Genomic DNA, 27,111 nt, shown 5'->3' with positions numbered 1-27,111 from the left:
TTCCAAGTGGTGCAAAAAGGTTGCCTGATGAGATCTTTCCCAGCATTAAGGAGGTTTTCAAGGATCCTCCCCTCTGACACTCTCAAGGCAGAGAGGAGGCCACAGACATTCATTACTAGGCAACATTATTCAGAGAAACAACAGCAGCCCCTTGATAAGGGTTATTTTATCACCTCAGCTCTGCTCTGTTGCCATGAGATAGCTCTGTAACTCCTTCAGATCTGTCCTTACATTCCCCGAGGATATACCATCAGAGAAATAAATCTTCTTTGATGTGGTACGTCAAGGAAATGGAACTGTGGGAACCCCACACATGTATACTTGGGTTCACACCAATGCCTTTTATAGACAGACAGGGCTCTGTTTTGCTTTTCTAAGGCAGGCTCCAGCATGAAAAGCAGATCTGTGACTATGCAGATTTGCTGGCCCAAACATCATCTTTAGTTTGGGAGCTGTGGGAAGCTGGGTGTCACAGGGTAGCACCTCTGAGAGCTGATGGAAATAGGAAATCATGCCAATTTACTAAGTCCTAAAGCAGGCAGAAAAAAAAAGGGATTAAGACTTAACAAATCCTTGCAATATAACTGAAAAGTCTCATCTCATTTTGTGTCCTCAGCAAAAGGTGCACATGCTATCAGAAAATGCTTCCGCTAAGAAACAAAAGCAAATAAGAAAAGGATAAAAGCTGTCCCGGATTTAGGTTGTTTCAAGCAAGACAAAAAGCTTCTAGTAGGGATTGTACACTTAAATACGTGAATACCAGAAGAAAAATGAAGAAGTTGGCTATAGACTTTAAAACTTTAACATTCATCCTTATTTCTTTGCAAGACCTGACTCGTGGCAAAAAGGAATCAACAGACAACATCATCAGCAATACTTCAACACAGACTTACTGCTGCTTGGCTGGGCTGCTGTTTTTTATTCCTTTTGGGCCTTAACTTTGTAAAGTGTTCAAGTTTTCTCCCTTCTTCTGATGGCAACTCTGAAATGAATCCAGAAGTTCGTTTGTCTGGCCTGCTGGAAGGAAATGGTGGGTCTTCTATATGGATAGGTACTTCTTCCAGTGCTTTATCTAGATCAAATTCCATCTCTAAGAGAAATCAAAACTTTCTAATTAGGTTTAACGTGCTATTGAAAAATAAAAAGACAATGCCATTCCTCTCTTTTGTGGATAACAGTTATAAACGCGTACACAGAACGTACTCAGCCACAACACGTTTGTGAGCAGACAGAGCATTATGTGCAGACATTTAGTACCAAACACACTAGAAGATTCCCAGAACAAAGCAAACAACATGGGCCTCAAATGCAATCCAGAGGGAGGGAAGGTCTTCTGTGCTTTTGAATAAAGAACTATCTAGAAGAATCTCAGCAAGCGAAGAAGCAAAAATGGGTTATGAAATTCTCACTTACCAAAAGCTCTGGACACCGGCCGGAGCATTCTACTGTGAATACTTTTCCTTTTTGATTTAGGAGTCATCTACCAATATAAAATAAAAGCAAATAACTTGAGTGGACAGAAAAAATGACAATGAACAGTTTTTCCCTTCTAGACAGCAAACCTCAAGATCTGATTGTGTTTAATACCAGGAAGGAAATGTTTTTTTTCCTCCTCTTCTCAAACATCCGTAACATTTTCTAAATAGGCATTATGTTGAGCTGACACTGAAAGCGAACCAGGGAGGCAGTTATTCTTCACATTAAAATCTTAGATTGTAAGCAGGATGATCATCCGAATTTCTGAAGCATTAACTCACTGATCCTCAATCATACAATAGAGTAATTATTAATACCTTACCTTTGCATTCAGGATCATGAGGCACAGACAACTGAAGTAATTACTGTGTCCTCTACTGCATGGTTTATGATAACACCAGGGATGGATTTCCTACTTGTTTTGGCTTTTGTTTTCAATATGAAATATACCTGCTCAGTTAGCAATATACTACTGCGAATGATTAAAATTAAAGTGCCTATACCTCTGGATACAATCACAGGCTCACCAAGTGTCCACAGGAAAATGCAGTGTTGGAGCACGTAGCCCTTCTTCAAAATACCAGAAATACCATTCCAGGGTTAGTAATATTTCCACTAACCACATGACTTCATTGGATTTTAGATATACTAATGTATGGAGTTATCTTGGTGTACATTCAAGGTATTCACTGAAAATTACATGTTGTTACTCTTCTCACTTTCACATTATCTGAAATAAAGGTATGTATTGCCTTCAGAACACAAATGCCCAGACTTCAGACCTATTTTTGTTATTTTTGGAAGAAAGCTGTCCTTATTTTCTTGCCTGAATTCTTCCAGAAGGTCTTGCAAAACAAGACTTGTAGCTACAGGAAAGTGAGTGTTGTCAATTTTGTGCCTCTTAACACAACTCAACATCGTAAGAGTTTTGAAAGAAAAGCTAAGCTGCATGTTTTTTAAGGCGTTAATTTAAAACAATACGGCTCTTGAAAAGATGGGCTTTCTTTGTGGTAGTCAGTCATATGCGCTGGCTTTAGAAACATCTGTTCACTTCCACTTATTTTCTAGTCCTACTGAATGCCTTCACATCTGGGGTACCAGTCTGGATTTTGTTACGGCTCATAACTCATAAACAGAATTGATAATCAAGTTTAGCTTGATCAGTTTTATGAGAGCCTGAAAAGGAATAGCTGGCTTTAAAACTTCAGGCATCATGAACTGTTTAAGTGTTTATTAGTTTTTCTTTAAGGAAAGTTCAGTGCCTACACTCACATGTACTGAATTTATATTCCCATCTGAAGTAGTTAGGAGGATTATTAAGTTACTACTCACATGCTCAGGTTTATGACAAATTTTCAGAAAGAGGAAAGGTATTATTGGTCTTCTTAAGGTCAGAAAAGGGCCACCAGAATACAGAGTGGGCAGTGATAGAACTGTGTGAGCAACAGAGGTGTGCTTTTACTGCCACAAACATCACTGGGAAAAGAAAGACACCTTCAGCTTGAGCAGGTTTTCATGTCTCTATTTGACAAGCATAAAAACTAAAAGCATTTCATGATCAGACAGGAAATAGGTTGCCATCTGAGCAGACTTAAATGAGAAGGTAAAGTGCTATTGCATCAAAGGGTCAGGTACTACTGTGTGAGCTACCAATAAACCAAAAGCAAGTTTTTTTCCATGATTCTGTAGTAAGTGCCTGGAGAGGTACAGAACTTTTTCAGCCAAAATTGTCCAAGGGCTAGGCAGCTGGATGGCCTCTGATGGTCACCTCAGCAGTTGCCTCTCTAGATCAAGGGAAGCTCCTGAGCCGCTCTTATCCAAACCTGGAATAGCTGAAGGCATTTGCACTTCATGCAGTGATGAGCTGAAGTACCTCAACATTCAGGGACAGCAATTAACAGTCACTATGAGCTGCTTTTCCAGCTGCAGCCTATTTCTCATGTTAATGTATATTTGCATGCATTTTGGCCTGCTTGCTACGTTTTCTGGTGGTGCAATTGGAAATTGCATCAGGATAATGCAGAAAATCATAAGATCAAGGTCAAAAATGAAGACAGGGATCAAGGCTAATAGGAAGCTTCTTAGCTCAGTAACTGCACAGTCAGTGGCCAGAGTGCTCTTGGATGAACACAGACTAGCTGAGAGCCCTGCACTGGCCCAGGGCATCAACACAAAAAGCACAAAGCAAGTTCTGAGGTTCCTGTGCAGTGATTTGAATACTCCAAGATATTCCTGACAGCAAGGAATAGGATCATAGAATCACAACATCATAGAACGGCTTGGGTTGGAATCCCAAGGATCAAGTTCCAACCCTCCTGCTACGGGCAGTGCCACAACCTCCAGATCTGGTTGCCCAAGGTCCCAACCAACCTGGTCTTGAACACCTCCAGGAACAGAGCATCCACAACACGTCTGGGCAGCCTGTTCCAGCATCTTACCACTCTTTCTGTAAAGAACTCCCCCTGACATCCAATCTAAACCTTCCCTCCTTGAGATTAAAACCATCCCCCCTTTTCCTATAAATATCTACCTGAGTAAAAAGTTGATTCCCGTCCTTTTTAACTCCTTTTAAATAATGGAAAGCTGAAATGAGGTCTTGCAGACTTCTCCAGGCTAAACAAACCCAGCTCCCTCAGCCTGTCTTCGTGAGGAAGGTGTGCCAGCCCTCCAACCATTTAAGATTTAACCTTCCTTCCCAAATAAAAAAAATGCCCCTGAATGACCCTGCAGAGCTTGAGATGATGATCACACCTCAATCTCTGGATCAGTGCTAGAACTTCCTAACACCTTGGCATGATCCATCTGCAGCTTTGTTGCTGGGGATAAAGGCAGAGGGATAGAGATGCCTCCCATTGGCTTTAACAGCATGAATAACAGCTCTACGTACATTCTACTGAAAAACCTTCTGTTTTTCAGCCTGTTTAGAAAGTGCACAGATGAAAGGCTTCTTGCCAAGTGATCTTTCTAGACTGCACATAGAGCAAAATGGGTCAAAGTATTAATTTAAATAGGCCATGGTGCTCTTTCTACAAAATATTAGACTTAATCTCAGCTTAATATCTCAGTTGCTGTGCAGCATGCTACAGTGGCACAGCACGTATCACTACCAGAAGAGATGGCTGAACTCCCAGGGAAAGATCTCCACTCTCTTCCCATCACTGAGGGAAGCAGCTCAGGTTTGGCAACTGCACACATTGTGCCTTCACACTACCTTCAGCCCCACAAACACAGCTCAGCTTTCCTGCCTCAAATTTCAGTCATGGCAGCTGTAGTATCAACCTCCTTCAACTTTATCCACACTTCCTGGTGGCTTTCTATAAGAGGAGACATGCCTGCTTTTCTGTACACAGGCTGTAGGGTGCCTGACAGAACAACTAAAAGGATGCTAATTTTCAGCTTCTTGGAAGATCTTGTGGAAGTCTGCATGCACTCATGCCACAGCACTCTCTCCACAAATGTACCCCTCAGCCGTACATAGGGGACAGCAATTCTTCACCATAATCTCAAGTAAAGGCCAGGCTAGAGCTAGGCAGTCTCATGTGTCCAAGCTACATTTCAGCTCCCAGGTTCTCTTCTTAGATGGATCAATTCTCCTGATTGCCTCTTCTGACTCCCTTCCTTGCAAAAATATCTGAGCGCTATATTACAAAACATGGAAGAACAACAGCGGCTTGGGAATTAAAAACAACTAAGATCACATTTTAAATGCTTGAAGCTTTGTTTCCAATGCTAGAAAACAACATGCCTTTAGCAGCAATGTGGTCTTAGACACTCTACATTCTTTGACTATGCAGATAGTAGAAGTCACTCTCAGTGCTCAGGAATGTGCTCATTTCCATTTTTCTCCCCTCACCCTCCAGAATCATTTATATTCAATCCTTTTAGATATAGGAATGCTCCATAACCCTCCGGTCATTTTCTTTTCAAAACAACGAATTATAACAAATTAATGAACAGCTTCCCGCTCCCTCTTGATACTCAGCTCCGCAACCAGTCTCCCCTCATCCCTCCTTCCTGCAAAATTACACACAGAATTTCAGCTCTTAGAATGCATTAAGTGTGACAGTAGCTGAGAAGAGCATTCAAAAGCTCAAAGTGATTCAATCAGACAAAGAAAACAGAACTGGCCAAACTTAGAGATAACCCATGACATCTCTTCCACCTGAAACTTGCTATGTCAAGAAAACTCTCACTCAAGCTCATTTTTGAGCCATTGTTTCATCAATCTGTGTGATGTCTGAATAGAAAACCCAAGCCATAGATTTTGTTTCTGAGCAGTAACAGTGGTGCTTAGCACTCATCAGCACTCTGCTTGGTTTGGTTTCAAAGCCAAGGGATGCGTTAAACTCAGACACTGTGCTAGCTGAATCTTCCTGTAAAATCAAATCTCATCTCTGAACTGCTGTCTATTTCTCTCAGTAAGTGCAGATGGATGGCACTAGAGTCTCCCAGGAGACTAACACAGCAGTACAGAGGCAAATGGAGCACAAAAATGCAAACAGGTAGGGCAGAAACAGCAGAGCTAAAAAAATACTTACACTTGTACAGCAGAGAGTCTCCATGCAGCAAAAAAGAAAGAAAAAAGAATATGAATGGGGAAGACAAAGCAACAGCAGTTCTCAGGAAAGGAGGCAAAACCAGAAGTTACCAAAATAAAGAAAAACTAAAGCCAAAACACTTAAAAGTCTCAGCAGGAAAGGTGACATGCAAGAATGAGGTAAATATCCTTCGCATTTCATGATGCTACACATTTTGTGTTTCCAATGGGTAATCAGAGAAGGATGCGGTCTTTCTTAATTCATCTACACTGGGACAAATTCAGATTTTCAGATGTTTGTTTCCAGTGTGCGGCACTCACCAATGGTGGCAACCTACTCCTTTAATGTAATGTGGGTGTTTTTTCTCCAGTTTGCTAGCATCAGTGGTGAGAGAGAAGTGTAACACTGATCTTTCCTAGTCTGAAGGAGGCTTCTGAATTACAGGTCTGAAGCTTGCTGTGGAAAACTGGAGAATGTGGAATAGCAAGCAAAGTCTCTCTTGAAAGAATGAAGAGATATAAATCTGTTCTCCTAAGCTTTTAACTATCCTACTAATAAAGAGATCCAAAGCAGCTCTATTTCTCCTTTCCATAAGAAGGTTTAGAGGTAAAGACCTTTCAAGCAGTTTTGGCACAGCAGAATGACACTACGCCATAAGTAAAGCATGGCCTTTCCTCCCAGCTTCAAAATGTATAAAGAATAAAAAGCACAGCCACCGTGAAATGAAGCGATCCCATATGGCCGCTATTGGGCAGCAGATTACTCATCCAGTCACATCCCAATTTAGAGTAAAATGAAACAATTATTAGAAGTGTGGCTTTGTGTTCAAGTTGAATAAGAACTGCTGATATTTGTACAGTGGTTGTGGCAAAAGAATATTCATGTGGTAGTTTTAATTACTCTGCAAGGACACATGGCATTTTTAAATGGATAGTGCGCTGGCATTTAATTATCAGCACTGAGAACAGACTGCTCATAACACAACATTCATCATTTAGTTGTTTGGGGGGCAGTAAGGTCAATTATGAGGTCAATTATTCAATGCTTTGACATTTCAGCAATAATGACCCGCTTGCCACAATTCATGCTTCTAAGCTTAACTGTAGTTAGAAGTTTTAAAGACTGGATGGCAATCTTTGAATAGCACGAGCAACATTCTTGAACACTGCTCCAGTGAAAGAACTTTCTCCCCACCATCCTCAGTGTTCTATTTTTTCTTACCATCAGAAAATCTACACAGGAGTTCTCAGCTAACAGTGATGCAGGAAAATCTCATGATTCCCATTTTCATGTCTCTCATCCTTATTTCTCTGTCAGAACCCACTTCTGAATTTTAAGTCTTGTCAGAAATGACTATATCAAAATATCTCCCTATTAAGATGGGAAGAGAACTGATTAGAGAATCAAAATATCTCTCCTTTCTAGTAGGGACATATCTTGAGAGGTTGGCACTAGAAAATATTCTAAGATTCTCTATGGAAAGCAGAAATATTTGAGTAGATGGACATTTAGTTTTGAAGCTAGAGTTTCTTCTCTAAAACAAATGGATTGATAGGATCAGTCACAATTACCAAAGAGAGGATGGCTAAACAAAAGGCTGGCCTACACAGAGCGAGCATATAAGTGGGATACATGATTGTAATGATGCTGTTTGGACAGGCAGACCGGGTGCAGCTCACAAGCCTAGGAGAGACGGCAACACCAGCAAAGAAAAGGAAGACATATGCTTTGCAAAATAGAACTGCTCACCCATGTGTGAGGAATTAAAAGCAATCTAGCAACAAGAGAGAAGATTCTGCAAGTACTCAGAGTGTGCAGGCACAAGCTTCCCCTGGAATAAATAAATACTATGGTATTGGAAATGACCCACAGCTAAATTGGACAAGATGTTCAGATCAGCTCTTAATGAAACTACCGTGTTGTTTCAATCACTTTGTCTTCCTATTTCACTCATTGTTTTTATTTTTCTTTAAAATATGTTTAAAGTCTGTTTGTTGTTTCATGAGTTTGCACACTTTTGGTTTCAACTCCACTTTGGTCATCACTTCTGGCCTCAAAAATTCACAGTAATTTAATCTCTACTCCCAAGAAATAAGGTCTTACTACAGAGAGATATCCTCCATTTTGCAGTAAGGCTCTAACTGACCCAAATAACAGCATAAGAAAGAACCTATTTACCTCTAAATTTTCCTCTAGTCTAAAGGAGAGATGTTTTGAAAGTACGATACGTTTATGAATAGGATTATGTGACAATTGCCTATGACAGCAGGGATTAGATTTGATGACTCAGAAGCTCTCTTGTATCCTTTTGGCATGATGTACACTTGATTTTATTTTTTAGCTTCTGATTTCAAAAATCTAGTTCATTTCAATCTCCTTTTTGATGACAAAATATATCAAAGTGTAAAGGTACTCTACAGCTGTCTTCCTTAGCACTGTCTCTCTATCCTCTTCCTGTGAGGCATGTCCTTTATCCCCACACTATGAAGCATCAACCTTGCCAAGCTGAAAATCTCAAGCTTCCTGTTTCAGATGAAATGAGAACCACGAAGCACCCTCAGTAAAGTAGAATTGCCCATACACTATTTTTACTGTAGACTTTCTAGATTTCAGAGTAAACAAGCCTGCTGCGTATAGCACAGACAAGTAACCTGGACCACGTTAATAATTTGAGACACTGGAAGAATCAAAAAGCAGAAACTACACAGAGCACTCAACTCCTCCAGAAGGGTCAGTTTGCCAGATATTAATTGAATCAAGAAGCATTAAGATTGCAGACAGATGTGAGCTGTAGGAGCAGCACCATCAGAGCTTATTCTCAAGCTGTTTGCAACTGTCCCTCTGCCAAGGGTGTAGATTTTGCTGAGATCCTCCAAAGGATCTCTTGTTAACCTGCCACAGCAAACACTGAGCAGGTTACCTAAAATAGAGGCCATGGAAAGGTGACTTCTGGATCTATTTGTGCTGAACACAAATGGATCCCATAGCTCTCATAGTGGTTGCTCAGGTGTCTCCTAACCCACCTTTGTCTTTGCCCTTGCAGCCCTTCCCCAAAGCAGGTGAGTGAGCACTAGGGGGATCCCTGCTGCTGGCAGTACAGGGAAGTGGACCCAATTAGGAACAGTCCCCTCATCTTTCTAGGCCAGCTGGGCTGGATGCATGCCACCTGTGCACATAGCCTTCAGGAGGCAGCTGGCAGTTGCCTACATGGCTCTGCCTATGGACTCTGTATCCAAACCTTTGCTAGCAGTGGCGAATGGTGGATTGGAGCAGCCAGGGGGTGTCTACATCTATAGACTGCACTGCTAAATGTGGGAGACCTTTGTCTGCCATAGATCAGCTTCTCAGTAGGAATGTCCCTCTTAAAGCCACTGCAGTAGGGTTAAACTCTCAGGTTTCAGTAAGTGCTTGGAATGCTCCTATAATTGCAACCATTTCATCACATGTGAAAAAAAATGATGGGAATTCAGCATCAGCAAGATAGCTCCAGCTCCAGTACAAATCTGTGTCTACTGAGACAAAACACAGCACGAGTATTATGGGAAGCCAAGCTAACAGTCAAGTGCCACAATGCAAACAGCATCCCTAGCAGCTGCACTTCTTGATTTTCATTTTAACCTAAGCAGAAAACAGCCTCCAATTTACTTTTATTTATAACCAAGCACGTAGCAGCTCATCATATTCTTCATTGATACTGCAGCAATAATGCACCCTAAATAGTGAGAAATAGCTCTGGTTTCTGACTAGGAAATCTCAGTTGGTTTAAAAAAAAACAACATGCTACACAGCAATTATCCACCACCTCCTTCCACTCAATGATGCCAAGAAAAGACATTGAAAGCCAGTAATTTTTTAAATTGTTTTAGATGTGAACACATAACTCCTTCATGAGCTTGACAGGGACTAAACTGTAGTCTATACATGTAACAGGCACTGAATAACCACAGAGAGGGACTTCTAAATGCTGCCAGGACACTGCAAAACTATACATAAATGAGCCTGGAAAAAGAACGGTGAAAATTATTTGCAATTAATGCAACCATAATACTAATGTTTAGCCAATCATATAAGCACCTAAGTTGCACAAAACCAAGATATTCCCAAATTCTGAAGTATGATCATACCAGCTTCCTTTGTCACTTGCTCACTCAGACAGTGCTGTATATTTAGGAAAGGGCACAGGCAACACGCTTAGCCTGTGCTGTGTGCCTCCTGGTGATGTTTTCATAAACTACCCTAGACTGGAGTGAGTCAGAAATACTGCTAGTCTCCTACTGAGGTAGATTTGCTCACATGCTTGTGATGGAATCTTTTCAGAAAGATGAGAATACTCTCATATGCCATTATGCCAACTCCTAGCTTCCCACACAGTATGGTATTCACTATGAATAAAAGGCCCTTTTCTGCTAATGTATACAAGAGAGAAGCCGATGTGTCACCACCATTTCCACCTAGCATTCCATCCAGGCTGCTGCTGCAGCCTTCATCTGCTGCTCCCTCATTCCTGCCACTCAGGTTTGTACCGTGCACTCAGACAAGGGTCTAATCACCCTGTAAATCAACCCGGGAATTAAACCCATGAAGATGAATCAACTCCTACTCCCAGTTTGCAGAGTGGCTGCACAGACTCTAGTGTGATTGTGTAGGTGGAGGATGGAAGGAAGGAAATGCCCTTTTCAGCAAGAACAATGATATTTTTTTTCTTATTGTATTTTATTAATTAAGCTGGCTGTAGAGCTGAAGGGCTTTTTTTTATACAATAGGAGTACATAAGGAACCCAAAAGGAACTGGGATTTTCTTGAAGCGTTTAGTCCTTCTTTAAAAAGGTGCCTTTATATGCCTGAGACAATTCTGCTGCAGGCAAACAGAACAAGAATCTGATGCGGTCAGGGACCTACATAGTTTAGTTCTTCCCGTACTATCAGCACACACATACATATGCACATCTTCTCCATATATTTCTCCTTACACCAGTGAAAACAACTGAAGGGATCTTTGCTGTTTTAAATTGCTCTGGTTCCAATTTATTTTGGATTCTGGGGATGGAGAACTTTCAAGTGGTGCTCAGTGAGCTTTCTTTAAAACAAACCAAACCAAACCCACAAATGAATTTTGGAATGAGGAGTGAAAACTCTCACTTTCCTCTGAAAACACTGTGACCCATAAACACTTGGTCTTTCAAATATCTCTGTGTTCATAGCTCACATGTTATATCTTTGACAAGGGCTAGTCAGCACATTCTATTAGTTAGCACGTACTATTCAATAAAAGCTAAAACTTTGATATATTGTGCAGGGATTTTTTCCTCCATTCAGGTCATAGAACTATCTCTACAGTTCAAGTTAGAAATGGATGAGATGGCTAAGATTCATCACAGACATTCCTTCCCTATTAACTACATGCATTTTCACAGACACACAGTTTACCACCCAATCTTATATCAATACCAATCTTACAATGAGATGCTTTAAAGAAGATTTATAATCAGACACATACAATTCCCCTACATTTTTCAGACAATTTTCTATCATACTCCTGTATAATGCAAAAAAAAGTGACCTCTGCTTTGCTCTGAAAGTGATATCTAGCTTGGCCATATGCTTGTTACTGACTGTAGTAATAACAATATAGTGCTGAAATCGATATTTTAAAGACAACAAATACACAGAATACTAGTAAAAAAAGCTATTTCCCTTGACAATTTTCTTTAAATAGTGGCTTAGCTGTGGTGATCTCCTTTTAGTACTTTGGAAGTCAAATATCTGTCTGGAACTTTGAATGATGGAAATATAGCAAACAAACAGGTACTGGTCTCTTTTAAAGCTTGTCTACATACTCTCAAACTCTCAAGAATAAAACAAACAAGCACCTTTAAAATGCAGCTGTTAAACACAGACTAACAAAGATGCATCACTTCCTTCTCATGAGGAATTATGCGCCACAATGCAAAGAACTAATGGCTATGAAAGAATAAAGTACAACAGAAGCATTGCATCCAATTAAATCAATTATTATCTAGCCTAACGGTTACAGATACTGAAACTCATGATTTTCAACTTCAGCAAAAAAAGGTATTTTCTTTAAAATTAGTTTTTAAATGCATGCAATAATTTAAAATGTGTCACTTGTCATATTCTGGGAAAAAGAAAAAAAAAAGCTCTCATTGATTGAGTTAATTCTCAATTGAGTCTAAGTTTTGAAAAGCAGGCCATGGTTTTTCCTTTAATCTGAGAAAAGGAAGTAATTTCTTGCATAAAGACTTCACACTCCATTTCCATGCATGCAACTTTTATCTAATGACTTATTATCACTAGCGCAGCTTTAATTAAATCTAAACAACTAAGACAGGCTGTAGGTTAGGGAAGCAGTTTAATGTATTGCAGTGCTGGGAAATCAGGAGCTCTCAGGGCAGTAACATTCAAGCTTTCATGTCCCACAGTGGATCATTCAATCACTCAATGTGTTTTTCTCAACTCCTTTAACAGATGAGCAAATTCTGGTACAACCAACAAGTTTTTCATATCATGGGTTCTCTGGGCACAGTCAAAGTCTGTGAATCAAATCCTACACCGAAGTTAATAAGCTTTAATTGCACAGTTGGTGTACAGCATGGAAACCCCCGTCAGCTGCAGCCATACTCCACATTGCTTGAGAAAAACTAGACAGGCTGTAAAACAGACCACTGCTGGTTTCTTTGCTGCCTCTCCATCATTTGAGGTTTCAGACCAGAATGCTCACAGTCCAACTTCTATTTAAAAAAAAAAAAAAAGAAAAAAAAAGCATCTTCCCATCTTCCACTTTCAATGAGCGTATAAGGACAAATAGCCCACAAGCATTTTATTCCAAATCTACCTTGCTCACAACCATTCACCTAGTTTCAGTGCTATACAATCTCTCTGTAACTATGAGACAAGTCAAGAATAAAAATTGAACCTAGAAACAGATTTTCCCCAAACTGTTCAAATACAGCTTTAAGGTGTGCTGCTGCATAAAAACAAGCTGCTGTATATGTTGCCTTAGCCAGAAAACTGTTCCTCAATAGTCTTGCTGAAGAAAACAAGAGCAAGCTTGCTGAAAATATCAGACTTGCACATTAATCCAATTTTGCAAATGGGAAAATAACAACTCCCCCAAAATGGCGGACCAAGCCCAGTAACTCTCTGACAAGCCCCAAATCTCTTCTTGCATGAACATTTTGACAAATAACTGGAGAAAACTGGCAGACATTTGTGGAAAAGAAACTGTAGAATAGGAGAGTTTTCCCTTTCATCCCGGTGACACGATCAGTTCACTGCATGTTCAATAATCTTTTGTTAATAGGAGGATACATGCACAAACAAGCCACAGTTCAAAGTTTCACATTTGAGGTTTGCAGAATACACGGCCAGGTGCACCATCTACTCACACAGCAAGGAGGTGTCAAGGGATTTCCAGTGGCCAAACAAGGCAGTGTTCTGGACTAATGCCATTTTGGATGTGGGATCTAAATAGCTATTTCTCATTTAAGATTAAAAATAACCAAAGGAAATTAGGTTCATAATTCTAGTTCATAAAGCCATATGCTTCCCTTTCTAGTGAAATTTTTCAGCAGCATATCTGTTTCCTGAACTGACCAGCTCACAAAGCATTCACTGTTCCACAGGGTTGCTCGTTTCCATGCAAACATCTATCTGATACTTAAAGGCTGGTGAATTTTTCTAAGACAATATCTGCAATCTATTCAATTTTCCCAGAGCTAAAATACATTACATCGAAAGTGCTATTTTTCTGGGGGGAGCTAGGAACCTCATGTAAAAAAATACACCTTAAGATTTCAAGAATTTTTAAGATGCTTTCACTACCAAGAAGAGCACTAGCTCAGTAAGAATCCCTTGGGGCTCTCTATTTATCTATGTGTTTTTACAACAACAACCAATATCACTTGCATCCAGGATGCAAAAACAGCAGCACTGAAAAACAGATTGTGGATTTTAATAAATGGATTTTTTAGCAGCGACTAAGATTACTGCCTTGTGTTTATTTGATTCCTCTTCCTCTCCAGATATTAGGAATTGATGAGAATCTGGGACACAAAGGTGTTTGAATCTCTGTGAGAGATGAGAATGTATGAAGATATATAATCAGTTCTCAAGGTAAGTACAGTTAGCATCAAACGCATCTTACTGAGTAGAGGAATCATTATATTTCCATTATTTTAATATGGCCAAAGTGAAAGATAACACAGCAATATGATCCTTTCATATAACCACGGTGATATGAAGTAGAGACAAGAACTACTTTTAAAATTTTCAGCATTTTTTCTTACATGCTGCAAGAATTAATTATAAAGGGGGAAGGTAGGCATGAAAATGAGTGCTTCGCTTATTTTTCCATATCTGAAGACAGCAAGCAAAAACTAACTTAAAGGTACAGAGTTCAGAAGCTACACATTTTACTGGAATGTTTCCCTCCCACAGGATTTGGGACTCCAAATGATTACTGAATGTTAGTTGCAGAAAGCTCATGGAACTTGACAGTACCATGAATGAGCCAAATGATCCCAGTCAACAACACGTGACTCGTGGGGATTTGAGATGTTCAGACAAATATCACATCAAATCAGATCTTGGTAAGGTAGGAGATTTGGAAGGGTGAGAAATCTATTTTAAGCTAGGTCCAATGTTGGTGGGGTTTTATTGTACAGCTAAGTCAATCCAACAGACAGCTGCTGTAAAAAGGAGAGATCTTGCCGCTCCTTCCTTTCAGCTCTACTTGTCTGAATCTGCAGTTATTTTGTGCAGAGAGGTAAGTGAACAGACTTGATTTCACCTACAAAAAGGTGTCGCCATTTTCTTCTGCCGTTTTATGTTCCCGTTAACGCACATAGCCAAAAAGGCAGGTAGGAAAGCAGAGAAGAAAGACCATCACTTGAAGCTGTAACATCTACTAGACTAAGTTTTAAAACAGAAATGCTCCTTTTCTCAAGTTCCTCACAACAGAATTCCGTAATAGACTGATCTGAGTGGAGAGCAATGTGAAGCTGAAAAACAGTAAGTAACTCATTCACTTGGGATCCTCTAGGCTTGCGTGTTGTAAATGATGACGCAGAGACATCTTTATAATACAGGTCACACATGGGATTTTAAGGCACTCCAATGATTCGCTTTCTACATTCTTATCAAATCTCATACTCCTAACTCAATTCCTTCTGAAAAGCTTGCCCTGTAAGATCACTTGCAGACTAGACTCAAGGTTTTAGGAATTCCTCTATCAATACAAAAAATATAATATGATTCAGAAACATTAACTTCTGGTCATAGCCAATAATGTAAGTTACAGGCAGATGCCATTTATGTCATGGCTCAGAGGAATCCACCTCAAGTAGAAGGAAGACAAAAGCAGAAATCAGCATGTTATCATAGGGTAGCAAGGTTTTATTTATTCCTGCAACAGAATTGCTGTGGTCTGTGAGAGACATTTATTACATTAGTGTTATTACAACACTGCATGCAAGACAATGATTCTTGTATATAAGTACTAGGAAAGGAGCAGTGGGGAAACAAAAAAAAGGAAGAGCTTTTCCTTTGCTTAGCAGCAATATGTAGCTCAGACAAAACGTACACAAGCTAATATCTAATGTCTATTATTTTGCCTAAAAGTCAGCTCTTACCTTCTGCTTCCTAATATCATGAAATAGCCAAAAGGCACTCTGAAATACACTTCTGTCTATCTGTATGTCTACTCATATGTGCCATGGAAATGTGTCTTACCATACAGGTGTCCAGGTCCTCCAAACGTTCTATCTCTGTTAATTCTTCAACCGTGATGATAGAGCGTTTAGTTGGTTTTTCTTCAGCTAACTCAATTTCCAGTGATTCCTGCTGTGGAAGTGGTTTGCCACGTCTGGTCAGATGGTCAGCCTGGATCAAAACAGACAGTCAGGATGAAGACAGAAACACATTAATCAAACTTAAAGACGACAAATGAAATCAAATCAGAAGGTCTGGGGAATTCAAGTGGTCACAGATCTTAGATGATCATTGATAAATGTAAAGCTTCATTGTGTATATTTATCTTCACACAGTTCTGTGTGTTTTTCAGGCAGGATGGAAAATCCCTTCCTTTACACATCGTGAGAAGTTAGTGAGAAAGAAAGGAGAAAGTTCAATGGGGGGGAAAAAAAAAGAAAAAAGTAAAATAAAAAGACACCATACTTACATCATAATTTTGACTTATAATAGCATTAAAATGTTTCCTCAAAGTTTATCTGCTGCCTTTAGTTATAAAGAAAGTAAAGAAGTGGAAGAGAAGTTTTGCCTTGGATAATTTTTTAAAATTAAGTAATACAAAGACATGTACAATTTCAACTAGCATCAAAACTGTAAGTACACTCTACTTGTAAAAAAGAGCCAGCGTCATTTGTTCTACACGTAATGTATATTATGGAAAACAAAGTCATTACCCATTGGATAAAGATGAGTTTGTCATGGGACAGGAATGACAGCTGTTAAGAGACTGATGACCACAAACCAATTACAGTCTTCATTAGCAAGAGAGAATGAACCCAACCAGGAATAAACATTTCTACCCCAAGCAATGTGCGTCTCTGAATGGAATGCTAACGCCTAAGCAACTTGCTAATGGCCTGATGGCAAACAATCAATATCCAAGTGACAGTGGTAGGGGAGATGAAAAAAAAACAAAAACCAATGAATAGCAGGAATTTTGTGATGATTATTAAATGCCCAAACAGCTATGTTCCCCTCTTCAAAAAGTAGGACAACTCTGCTAAAAGTTAAAAAAAGAAATCACAGAATGACTTAGATTGGAAGGTATATTAGAGCCCATCTGATCTAACACCCTGCCACAGGCAGGGCTGCCCCACACCAACTCTGCTGCCCAGGGCTCCATCCAAACTGGCGTTGAACATCTCCAATGATGGATCACCACAGCTTCTCTGGGCAGCTTGTACCAGAGATCATCAACAAAACTTGAAGTTGCATTTTTTAATCCTTTTTCTTTCTAAGTACCAGAGAGCAAAACAATAACAAAATGCCTTGTCAGATCCGAACGCCAAAAACTGCTGCTAAGAATACAGAGAGCATTAAATAAGCCACTCTGGACTGTGAAAAAATTATAGAATATTTATTTCCCATTTCTATTGGTAACTAAAGAGATTACTGAATAACATCTACTAAAAACAAGTGTTTGAAGATCAGCTGATCCAAGTAAGTTAGTCATCAAAGCTTTAAATGCAACAGCTAGGGAGAGCTGCAGTCCACTGTTCAGCATCAGCAGAGCTGCAGACATCCACTGGACCGTAGTTCTTTTAAACATCAAAAAGAGTAAATGGATGACCCGAGTAAATCATAGAACATTTAGGATAGTGTCTGTCTAGGGAAAAAAATATTGAAGAACTAATTAATCTTTAATCTGACTAAAGTTTCTGGAATGATAATATGCTAGTAATCATCACTTTCGGCAAACAGAAGTACTGTCAAATAAGGCTCCAATTTACCTCAAATGCAACTGTGTCAATGCCACATATAAAGACTTGTGAAAGTGGCTGAATTGGTACTACACAGTACTCAATTAAGGAATTAGCAGAGATCTGTACCAGTTCATTTAATCTCTGCTTTATTAAGAAGTAGCTGTCAGCTCTTAAATTACAGCTGTCAGTTGGAGATTAGCACTAACAATTTCCACAGAACATTTCTGAGATCCATACTCTTCACTGTTGACATCGAATGAACTGCCTGAAACAATCAGCAGAGAGCAGAAACGTGGCAGAATGCTTACCACTAACAAGGACATCTTACTAATGCAAGCCAAGATGTATCACATAGTAAACCAATTCAAATCAAACATACAGGTCCTTGAGAACAAAGAGCACTGGCCACTAGCTATGGACGCAATCCTGAAATTCAGCAACAAGCATCCAGAAGCCACAGTTGGAGAGGAAATCCAACAAACCAATGTAAAAAATCTGCCCACAAGCCCTCCCTTGTACTGAAGAGTAATGGCTTTAAGTTGCACTAGGGGAGTATCAGGATGTTAGGAAAAACTTCTCTGAAAGAACAGACTGCCCAGTGAGGTTGGTGGAATCACCATCCCTGTAGGTATTCAAGAAGGGTGGAGATATGGCACTGAGGGACATGGATTAGTAGCCATGGTGGTAACAGGCTGATGGATGGATTTGGTGATCTCAGAGGTGTATTCCAACCTTAGTGATTCTTAAAATGAGCTATCACTGAAATTCAGACAAAAAGAAGAAATTCCTATGCCTTTGGCTGTATAAATATGAGAAGAAAAGAATCTCAGGCAAAAAAAATTCTTGCTCTAGTGTTGGTTAAACACCACTCTGGAATAGCCCGTTCCAATTCTGTATTTTATAAGAGACTGTTAAACAGCTGAAAGGTTGTTACTGAAGGGACTCTAGGGCTGGAGAAAATGACTTACTGTGCAAGAGTCAGGCTATGCCCAAGTTGTGCAATACCACAGGACAAATTCAGCTCATGCCAGCTGAGCCTGCTCCAGAACCACCTGGAGCTAATGAGTGTGCTACTCACACAACAGTCTGATGCAGTTACATAGCTCCTGAGACCAGAGGCCATGCTTTTACACAATGCTGCTCTGTACCACAGAGACACACCCTTCAACAACTCAGTCTTTCACTTTATGTTTAAAAAATGGCTTAAGAAAAACAGCGATTCCTTTTCTGAGTATGAGGACCACTGTAAAGAAGAAATATAAAGGAATACAGTTCTCTAATATTGTGGAGAAAAGCATCTAAAAAACTCACGACTGAAAGCTGAAGCCAGAGTAATTTTGATCAGGAGAATGACTACACAGTGGCTTCCTTAAAAGACAGTATTGAATTTTTCTTACAGAAGCCCACTGCATAAGAAATCAAAATGTTTTTCTGTGGATAAAGTTGCTTATTTCTTCTTGATGAAGCAAATACCTTTATCACAGATAATGGTGCCTCCTGACAGCTCAGTACCTTCAAGTAACTCTTAGACTGTTTCCTTTCCCATGTTTCTATTCCTTTCTCTTCAAACTTGATACCTGCATTTCTAAACTAATCTTAAGGTACATTCATTTAGGAAACAAGGTCTCAGCAATCTCCCTCTAAAGAATGAGATCTCATCTCTCATTTCACAAGCAACCAATCCCTATCATCTTGCCAGGACAGCTATGGGCACTTAACTGAAAGTCAAATTTACATTCCAAAGGCATTTTTAATCCTTATATCTGATAATATTGAAAAAGGTAATACGACAAACATGTAACACACTCTCTTTTGATGTTGTTTCCCTCCTAAAGAGGGATCCCATTATAATTTTTGAACTTACATCAGTGATAGCAATAAAAATATGATCTATTTCAAAATTCAGCTATGACAAGAAGACACTAAGTAAGTCATGAAAGTAACAGCACTATTAAGATACCTGATATATTCAGCTATCAACCATAGAAATACTCACCAGTTTGTGATGGCAGTGGGAAAGTGCATCCAGAATTTCATCTACAACTCGGTCAGACAGGAAAGAAGCCACTGTCAGCTTTACTTCACTGTGTGAGGATTAGAAATGAGACAATTTGAATTCATACTGGATAATTCTGTCTTTATTACACACTCAACAGTGCAATGATTATTCCTTATGCCGTCACTTTATTTGAAATAAAACATCAGAGGGTGTGAGGATACATGACTGCAGCTTTCAGAAATAAACTTATGAATCACACAATAAACACAAGAGCCTCTGTACCATATTTAACCTGCTTCTAACATTTTTCTAACAGCTGAAGTGAAAACATCTGGGTTAAGAGCTGAATAAAAACCACATGTGAAACACAGTAAGGAACACTCGACCGCTGATCAGAGAAACACAAACGTCAGATGTACAGAATTAAGAGAGTGTTGCCTGTTCAAAACTACTTCACTGAACCAATTACAATCCGTTCACTCGTTTCCTCAGCTCTTTTCATATTTTTCACTTGAAGGACAATAGTACAGTGCTGATTCTCCAGTCTTTGCCATCATAGTTTCATTACACATTGCTTCCTCTTTTGCTCTAAGTAACCACCTTCTGTCTTAAGAGCTTCATGTCAGTCATCCCTATTACAGTGACATAGATGGGATACCAGCACAGTGGCATACTTGATTGAGGTTTCACTTGTAACTTCCCATCAAGGAAATGCATGCCTTGAATTGCTCCCTCAGGGTCCCCTCTTGGTACAGAGCACAAAAGGCTAAATAAAGTAGTGGAGGGGACTGATTTGCAGCTGACAAGTACACAAGGTTGAGCTGCAGCATGAAGCTCCATCCCCTCTGACACTCTGGTTTCTAGGCCAGCTGCTTTAGCTGACCCTTGCCAGCATGTACCACAACTTCATTTTAAGGTTTTTATGCATAGTTGGAATTGTGTCAGAATAAAAACCAGCAAACTGTACCCGGGGCTAGCAGTTCTGCTGAAGAAGGTCCAGGCAAAAAAGGCAAGAAAATCCTTCAGAAGGTGAAACAATGCAAGAGAGGTGTAATGGGGAACAAGCCACAGTGAGGAAAGAATGAGAGTGGAGATCTTCCTCTGTAATCTTAAAACCAATTTTAAATAATATAAAATAGGAAGGATTACTGTGTGACATCTTTGCCTCACTGCCAACCCCAGCTTTTAGAGGTAGAAAGGGAGAACGGGCAGGGGCACTATTACAGTCTTCGGACAGATTTGTTAGGATTCAAGTGAAGAAAAATCATTCTCTGAGCCATTTTAAACACTGAAAGCATAGCTGAAGTATTTAACACCTGTTCCTGCCAATTTTCCTGCACCAGCAAACTAAACTCAAAGTCTTAGTGTTTTTAAAAATAAACATCTTTTCCTCTTCTGCAAGTATATCGGCATCACAATGCAAATTGACATGCTTTTCCATCACATAGAAAGGATTTCTGAGCCAAATGATGGCAAAGCTTGAAGTGCAGGCTAACCATGCTATGTGGCATAAAAATACACATGGGTATACATTTAATGTGAAAATACATATACATTAGAGAGTCAAGTAAAAGCCTCTTCTCTCTCTCTCAGGATTTAGAAGTTTTTTAAGGTAACTCTTTCTGCTTCAGGTTTGTGGTCTGAATACCCAAGTTTCTGTCTTCAGTTTTGTCTGTCTGCTACGCACAAATTCCACACAAAAGGTTTAAAGAGATTGCTACAGCCACAGGGCAAAACGAAATGTAGCAACAAGCAAAGCATTGTCAATACCAAAAGAAAACAAGCACGGTTGGCTTCTATTACAGTAATTAAGTGCTACCTGAGGACATCAATAGGTTAAAAAAATATACCAGTCATGAAAATGTTATTTGTGCACCACAAACTGTAAGTCTCATTAAAGAAAACTGAAACACACGCATTAATGGTCAAGTTAATATCCCTGTAGATTCCAAGTATTTGAACTTCCTGAACTATGTTCAGTGGACCCACAGAACAATTTCCTGCTCTTTGAATGCCTTAAAATAGTTTCATGTAGTCACCAAAGCACTCAAAAAATCCTCTACTACACAAACACACACAAAATACAGTCCTTTCTAAACTCTGTAACTGATTTTGTTTGTCTTCTCAAGTACCTGATTTTATTGAGGATATCAATTCCAGATTGCTCCAAAAGGACATTTTTCACAAAAGTGCGTGGGATGGAAATCTTCTCAGTGCTAGCTTCAATCAGATCTTCACGGATATGAGCTTTCTTCATTACATTTGGGCAAAGATTTTCTGCTGCATCCACCATGGATTCAAGAAGAGTCTGAAGCACAGTAAGCAAAAGCTAATAACGTCAGGTATGGAGACTTCAATTAGTCGTAGATCACACCATTATTCTGTTACATAGCACTATTGTATGGGAGATTGGTAATCACAGCCTGAACCTCTGATTAATCAGCTGAGGCAAGTGTGGGGTCAGCTGTGGGAGCACAGGTGAGAGTGATGTAGCTGTGCTCCCGGAAGGGGTGGAGCTTGACTTCACCTCCTCTGAGACCTCATCTAAGGGCTGACTCCCACTGAGGCAGCATCTCCTGGAGATTGCTCTCCAGTGAGGACTGCCCCAGCTTCTTCAGCCAAGGCACCACCACTGGTGAGTTTTCCTTTGCTTATTCCTTCTGTACATTTGCTACCATCTGTATATTAACAACCAATACAACTATGATACTTTTAGACTAGTGATTTTTACAATTTTTCTTCCTATATTCTAATCCATTTTGCAATCCAGCTACAATACAAAAGGCCTTTTAAAAAATAAAGCTTGGGAAAAACAACATACCAGTTTTGAAAGCTACCTACAAATGTACTTCTTCACATTATTATATTATTACTACCCTTACATAGCTGGCATTACGGACCCACCTCTACATAGTGCAGGAGCAAAGGCAACTCTGCCACACCAGCCTTTGCACAAACCTGTGCCCTGAACTGGCAGCATTCAGTGTGCTCCAGACCTGTCTGCTCTTTTTCAAAAGGGAAATCAGTATGCAAAGGAGACTCACTAGAACTGGGTGCGCTACACAGGCGTATACCCAAAAACTAAAACGTAGTTAGAAGTATGATTTACAAGGGAAGTAAAACTTTTAACATATGGATCTCACTTAGGTACATGGAAATCCACAGTGAAACAGATGCACTCAGCAACTATTTTTATTTTTAAAGGACTGATCAAAAAAACAAACCAGGAGAGGACAATGGAAACAAGACCATGTAACTCTTCAACTCTCTCAACTTTTTTAAAGGCCTCCTCTGATGATAAAATCATTTTTTCAGATTTTTTTAGAATAATCTTTTATATATTTCCTCAATGAAACCACGTCACGAAGCACCTTTCAACTGTATTGGACTTATCAACACGCCTGTGCTTGTGAGCAAAGGAGAGTCTGGTTTTAATCCAATTTTATAAACCATATATAAATCCAGCTCTGACTGGAATGTACAAGGATTCCTCACTACATAAAAAGACAAAATCATTAAGATTGGAAGAGATTGCTAAGATCCCCAATCCAGCCACCAGCCTACCCTCACCGTGCCCACTGTCCATGGCCCTCAGTGCCACATTCACGCATTCCTTGAACACCTCCAGGGACGGTGACTCCACCACCTCCCTGGGCAGCCCAACAGCTCAGAATATGCTGAGCCCAAAATATGCTTAGATTCTGAGCATATTTTGGGCCACAACACTAATGAAGAGCCCTTCCAGTCCTTGTGGCCATATCCATACAGAAGATGAAGAACGTCAGTGGTAATTGAACTAAGTAAAACACTAATAAGAATTATTGGTATATTAATTCTTTTTGCAAAGCAGTGTCTAGTCAGTCCTGAAAATCACACTGCGGCAGATTGGAACTGAGGACAAACAGTTCAAGCACCCATTCTGTCCTTATAAAACAGTCTTCTCTTGCCTAAGCACCACTTGTCTTGCCTACAGGATTCTCTTTGGCTTTTGCTGACTGAATAAACCATCTCTGGGTTCTGTATGTCAACAGTGACACCAGCAGGAGAACAGAAATGCAAGAGCGATGCTACAATTCCTCCTTTGACCAAACTCAACTCACTCTAAGATGGTGCTTGTCCTTATTCTAATTCTCCCTTCACTTCTCTTCCATTCTTACAGATAAAAACACCTTGCATGAAAAGTTCTTCTTGACTTCAATCAGTTTCCAAACACACTTTTCCAGAACAAAGCTGCTTAATGTGGAAGCCAAAAATTAAAACTTCTTTTACAGCATATACAATGTTTTTTACTCCCCGATATTAAGAAATAACAGTACTTATGAGATCTCCCTTATCTAGCATCCACATAATGCTCCGAATTGGCCTAAATAAATAAAAAAATAAAAAATCCTAATCCAAATTCAACATTGTTCTGCACCACGTAAAGCTCTTAGCATCACCATATGGTTTCAAAGAAAACCTTTTAGCCTTGAATATAAAATTAATACAAATAGGCATTACTTTATAGAAAGAGCATTATGACCTTAAAGTTTTTTGTAAGGCACTTAAACTTTGCTGTAGAAGTTGTAAGAATAAATGAAAACAGCTTAAAATGGTAGTGCTAAAGTGCCTTTTGCTGTAAATGCATAAAAGCAAACAAAAGACCCATCAAGTCAATCTGAAGCAATATATAACACTCCAAATACTAAAAAGTATTTATTCTCCTTCTATAAGACTCTCCAAAATGTGCAGGACTTATTCAAGTGTGTGAGTTGTATGCAAAGGGCAAGCTTCTTAATATCTGTCCCAGTAACAGCCTGGAAGCTACAGTGGGAAGAGTTCTGTGGCTAGATCACTTTCACGTCCACAAACACTGAAGATGTGAAAGAGAATCTTTGCCTTATTTCATACAGTGGAGAAAATGGAAAAAAAATGCTAAAAATTCAGCACAATTTTCTTCTCATTAACTTTTTAATTTATAAAAAGTAATTAGTAACGTGGTATTATTACTGTTCTTCATTACTTTTCCACTGACTAAAGCATTTGCATATTGATTCAACTGAACAGTCCAATCTGCACTTTTGGATTCTTCCATAATCTAAATAAAGCAAAACACAGGCAGGTAGCTTAGTCAAACCAAAGTTGATTTGAATTGTCTCAGAGCCTTGTTTTTAAATTCATTAACTTCCAGAAGATCCTGTAAGTTCCTCAAACTGCCCCAACCTACCTTCTTGTTGGACAGATGCCTTTGCACATTCTGTATAAAATGACTTCTTATTTATTATACCATAAGACATAGCATAACTGAACATAGAGGTTACTGCTAAAGCGCTGCCTGAACTTACAGTTAGGAGTATTTACAGATCAATTATGTCTATTTCAAGAACTGAGGTTTGATGTAGGCCGGTGAAAGGAAGCTGCCTGTAGAAATTCTTGAGGCACTTTCAATACACAGGAGTTATCCAAGCCCAACAGTTTAAGTGGAAATTCTGCACCAGGTTAGAAGTAGTCACTGGGATAAAAGTTCTGGAATGGAGTCTACAGAAAAGCAGCTTCCATTCCAGTGGAATACCTTAAATAGAGAGTACTTCTCTCCATGGCGTAAGAATTTCTAGGGTGCTTTAGAGGCACCTTTATTAAAGGCCCAAGGAGCAATCAACAACTCTTCCCCTCTTAGAAGATTCCCAAAAGAGACACATGGTGCCTGTGGCTTTCTCATAGGATCATAGACTGGCTTGGGTTGGAAAGGACCTCAAGGATCACCGAGTTCCAAACCACTGCACAAGCAGGTCTGCCAGCTGTTAGGTCAAGTACTAGATCAACTTTTGTCAGGATAAACTCCATTTGATATAAACACAATACGCTCCTTCTGCTATTGCAAGCACTAAAGCCATTTTTAAATTCCACCTAGGCAAGTAGCCAGGTAAGTTGTAAGAAAATAATAACGAAAAGATAACTTGTGCACAAATATACTGAGAACTTAAAAAAAAAACAACAACCATATCTATGTGGCATATTTGCATTTTTAAATATCAGAAGAAGACCTCAGACATTAATTATTCCTGCACATGAGAGATGATAAAACAGCCACCCACAGACCTTAAGCTGTTCATCCACAACCCTTGTGACTTCTCCAGCCATGGATTCAAGTGTCTCTTGGATTGGATTGGAGAGTGAACCATTTGCTCCCGCCCAAGCAGCTCCGCCAAGGTGGTACAGGTTTGGTAAAAGCTGTAAGACAGAAAGAGTATCTTCAGAAAGCAGGCTCTTTGCTACCTGTCTTCAAATCTAAACACAAAGGAGGAAACCTCTCTGCAAAACTGAAGTATTAATAAATATTATCTGAAGCTGACCATTTTAAGAAAATACAAGTTGCGACACAGTGTTACCATAACCCCCCAAAAGGAGAAAGCTGCAAGCACACACACTGAACTGCACTCTCAGTATTATCAGTTTGTTGAGAAAGGCTTACTGTTTTGGAGTTCTTGGCATCTCGCATAAGCCTTTCTGCAGATTTAACATCTTCCTGTACAGCATCCACACCACAGTTTCTTAAAGAGTTGAGATGATCTTGCACTTTAACACATATTCTGTCAATCATCTACTTGAACAAAGGAAAGAAAAAAAGACACAACATCAGGATGCTGCTCAAATGCAAATCGAATTCAGTCCAGGTAGCAAATCAATACTATCATGATGAGATTTGCAGTGAAAATATAAAGATCTGGAAATGCATGATCAGTGCTCAGAGGCTTATCAGTGCTATAGAAACAAAGCACTGTAACTCATACAAACACACCCAGATGCCAGAAAAATAAATCATTTGTCATTAAAAAAATACATTATTTAGCATAGTTTTCCCTCAATTACCTGTGGGATAACTACAAATAACCAAGAAGTTACCCATTTTAAGTTTTGTTTTGCTTTTCAGAGCAGCTTTAATGCCAAAATTCTTGTTCCATATAAGCCTTAGCTTTGATGGTTAGAGAATTGCTAAGAAGTTCAGACACTCAAATAAAGCTCTGTCACAATCCATTCAACAAACATCAATAGAGATTTCACCTACCTAAGCAAAACACTATTGTGTAGGCTTTGGGGGGGTTTCTTTCACAATGTAAATATTCCTAGTTGCAGGGGAACTAGTAATGCCAAAGCAAAAGCTTCCATCAGATCCTTCACAGTGGGATAAAAATGAACTTCATCTGCATTGGTATCACATTTCATTCAACACGCTGCAAGACTGAGGCAGATGGTTTATCTGTATCCTTACAAGGACCACAGAATGGCTGACATATTGTCAGCTTTGATTAAGAAAGACACAGTAGAGGCATACAATAGCTAAAAGTATTTATTGGCCTGCATAGTATTCAGAAGAATTGTCTCTTTGACATTTCAAAGCAACATCTGAGTGCATGTGTTATCAACGTATCAAGCCTCAAGTTCTAACATCTTATATCATTATTAACGATAACAAATAATTTCTCAGCATGCTTCTTTTCTGCTCCACATGACTCTTCCTCTTGAAAGGATTTTGGGTGTTTTTTTGTAAAAGGACAAAAAGCTAATTAATTATCAGATAGTAGAAAGTCTCACTGGGACAGCTGGGCTGAAAAAAATATATATATACACTCTGGGAATAATAATGTAT

The 27,111-nt window shown here is 39.3% G+C and overlaps 1 protein-coding gene across 3 annotated transcripts in view; it reads right to left on the bottom strand.

Moving 5' to 3' along the window:
• CARMIL1 (capping protein regulator and myosin 1 linker 1) overlaps positions 1 to 27,111 on the bottom strand; it is a 172,123-nt gene that overhangs the window by 18,851 nt on the left and 126,161 nt on the right. For 2 of the 3 annotated variants that reach the window (XM_072329262.1, XM_072329261.1), the window contains 8 exons: positions 25,936 to 26,064; positions 25,563 to 25,694; positions 21,617 to 21,792; positions 19,482 to 19,569; positions 15,765 to 15,914; positions 6,015 to 6,032; positions 1,414 to 1,480; positions 894 to 1,090 (listed from right to left, as the gene is read on the bottom strand). In XM_072329262.1, coding sequence (XP_072185363.1) covers positions 894 to 1,090; positions 1,414 to 1,480; positions 6,015 to 6,032; positions 15,765 to 15,914; positions 19,482 to 19,569; positions 21,617 to 21,792; positions 25,563 to 25,694; positions 25,936 to 26,064 — 957 coding nt within the window. The remainder of the gene's footprint in view (positions 1 to 893; positions 1,091 to 1,413; positions 1,481 to 6,014; positions 6,033 to 15,764; positions 15,915 to 19,481; positions 19,570 to 21,616; positions 21,793 to 25,562; positions 25,695 to 25,935; positions 26,065 to 27,111) is intronic. The other variant, XM_072329263.1, reaches the window with a different exon arrangement.

The sequence above is a fragment of the Excalfactoria chinensis genome, chromosome 2 (assembly GCF_039878825.1).
Source record: "Excalfactoria chinensis isolate bCotChi1 chromosome 2, bCotChi1.hap2, whole genome shotgun sequence".
In the NCBI taxonomy this organism is placed as follows: Eukaryota; Metazoa; Chordata; class Aves; order Galliformes; family Phasianidae; genus Excalfactoria; species Excalfactoria chinensis.
This window is presented reverse-complemented; position numbering and strand designations above follow the sequence as displayed.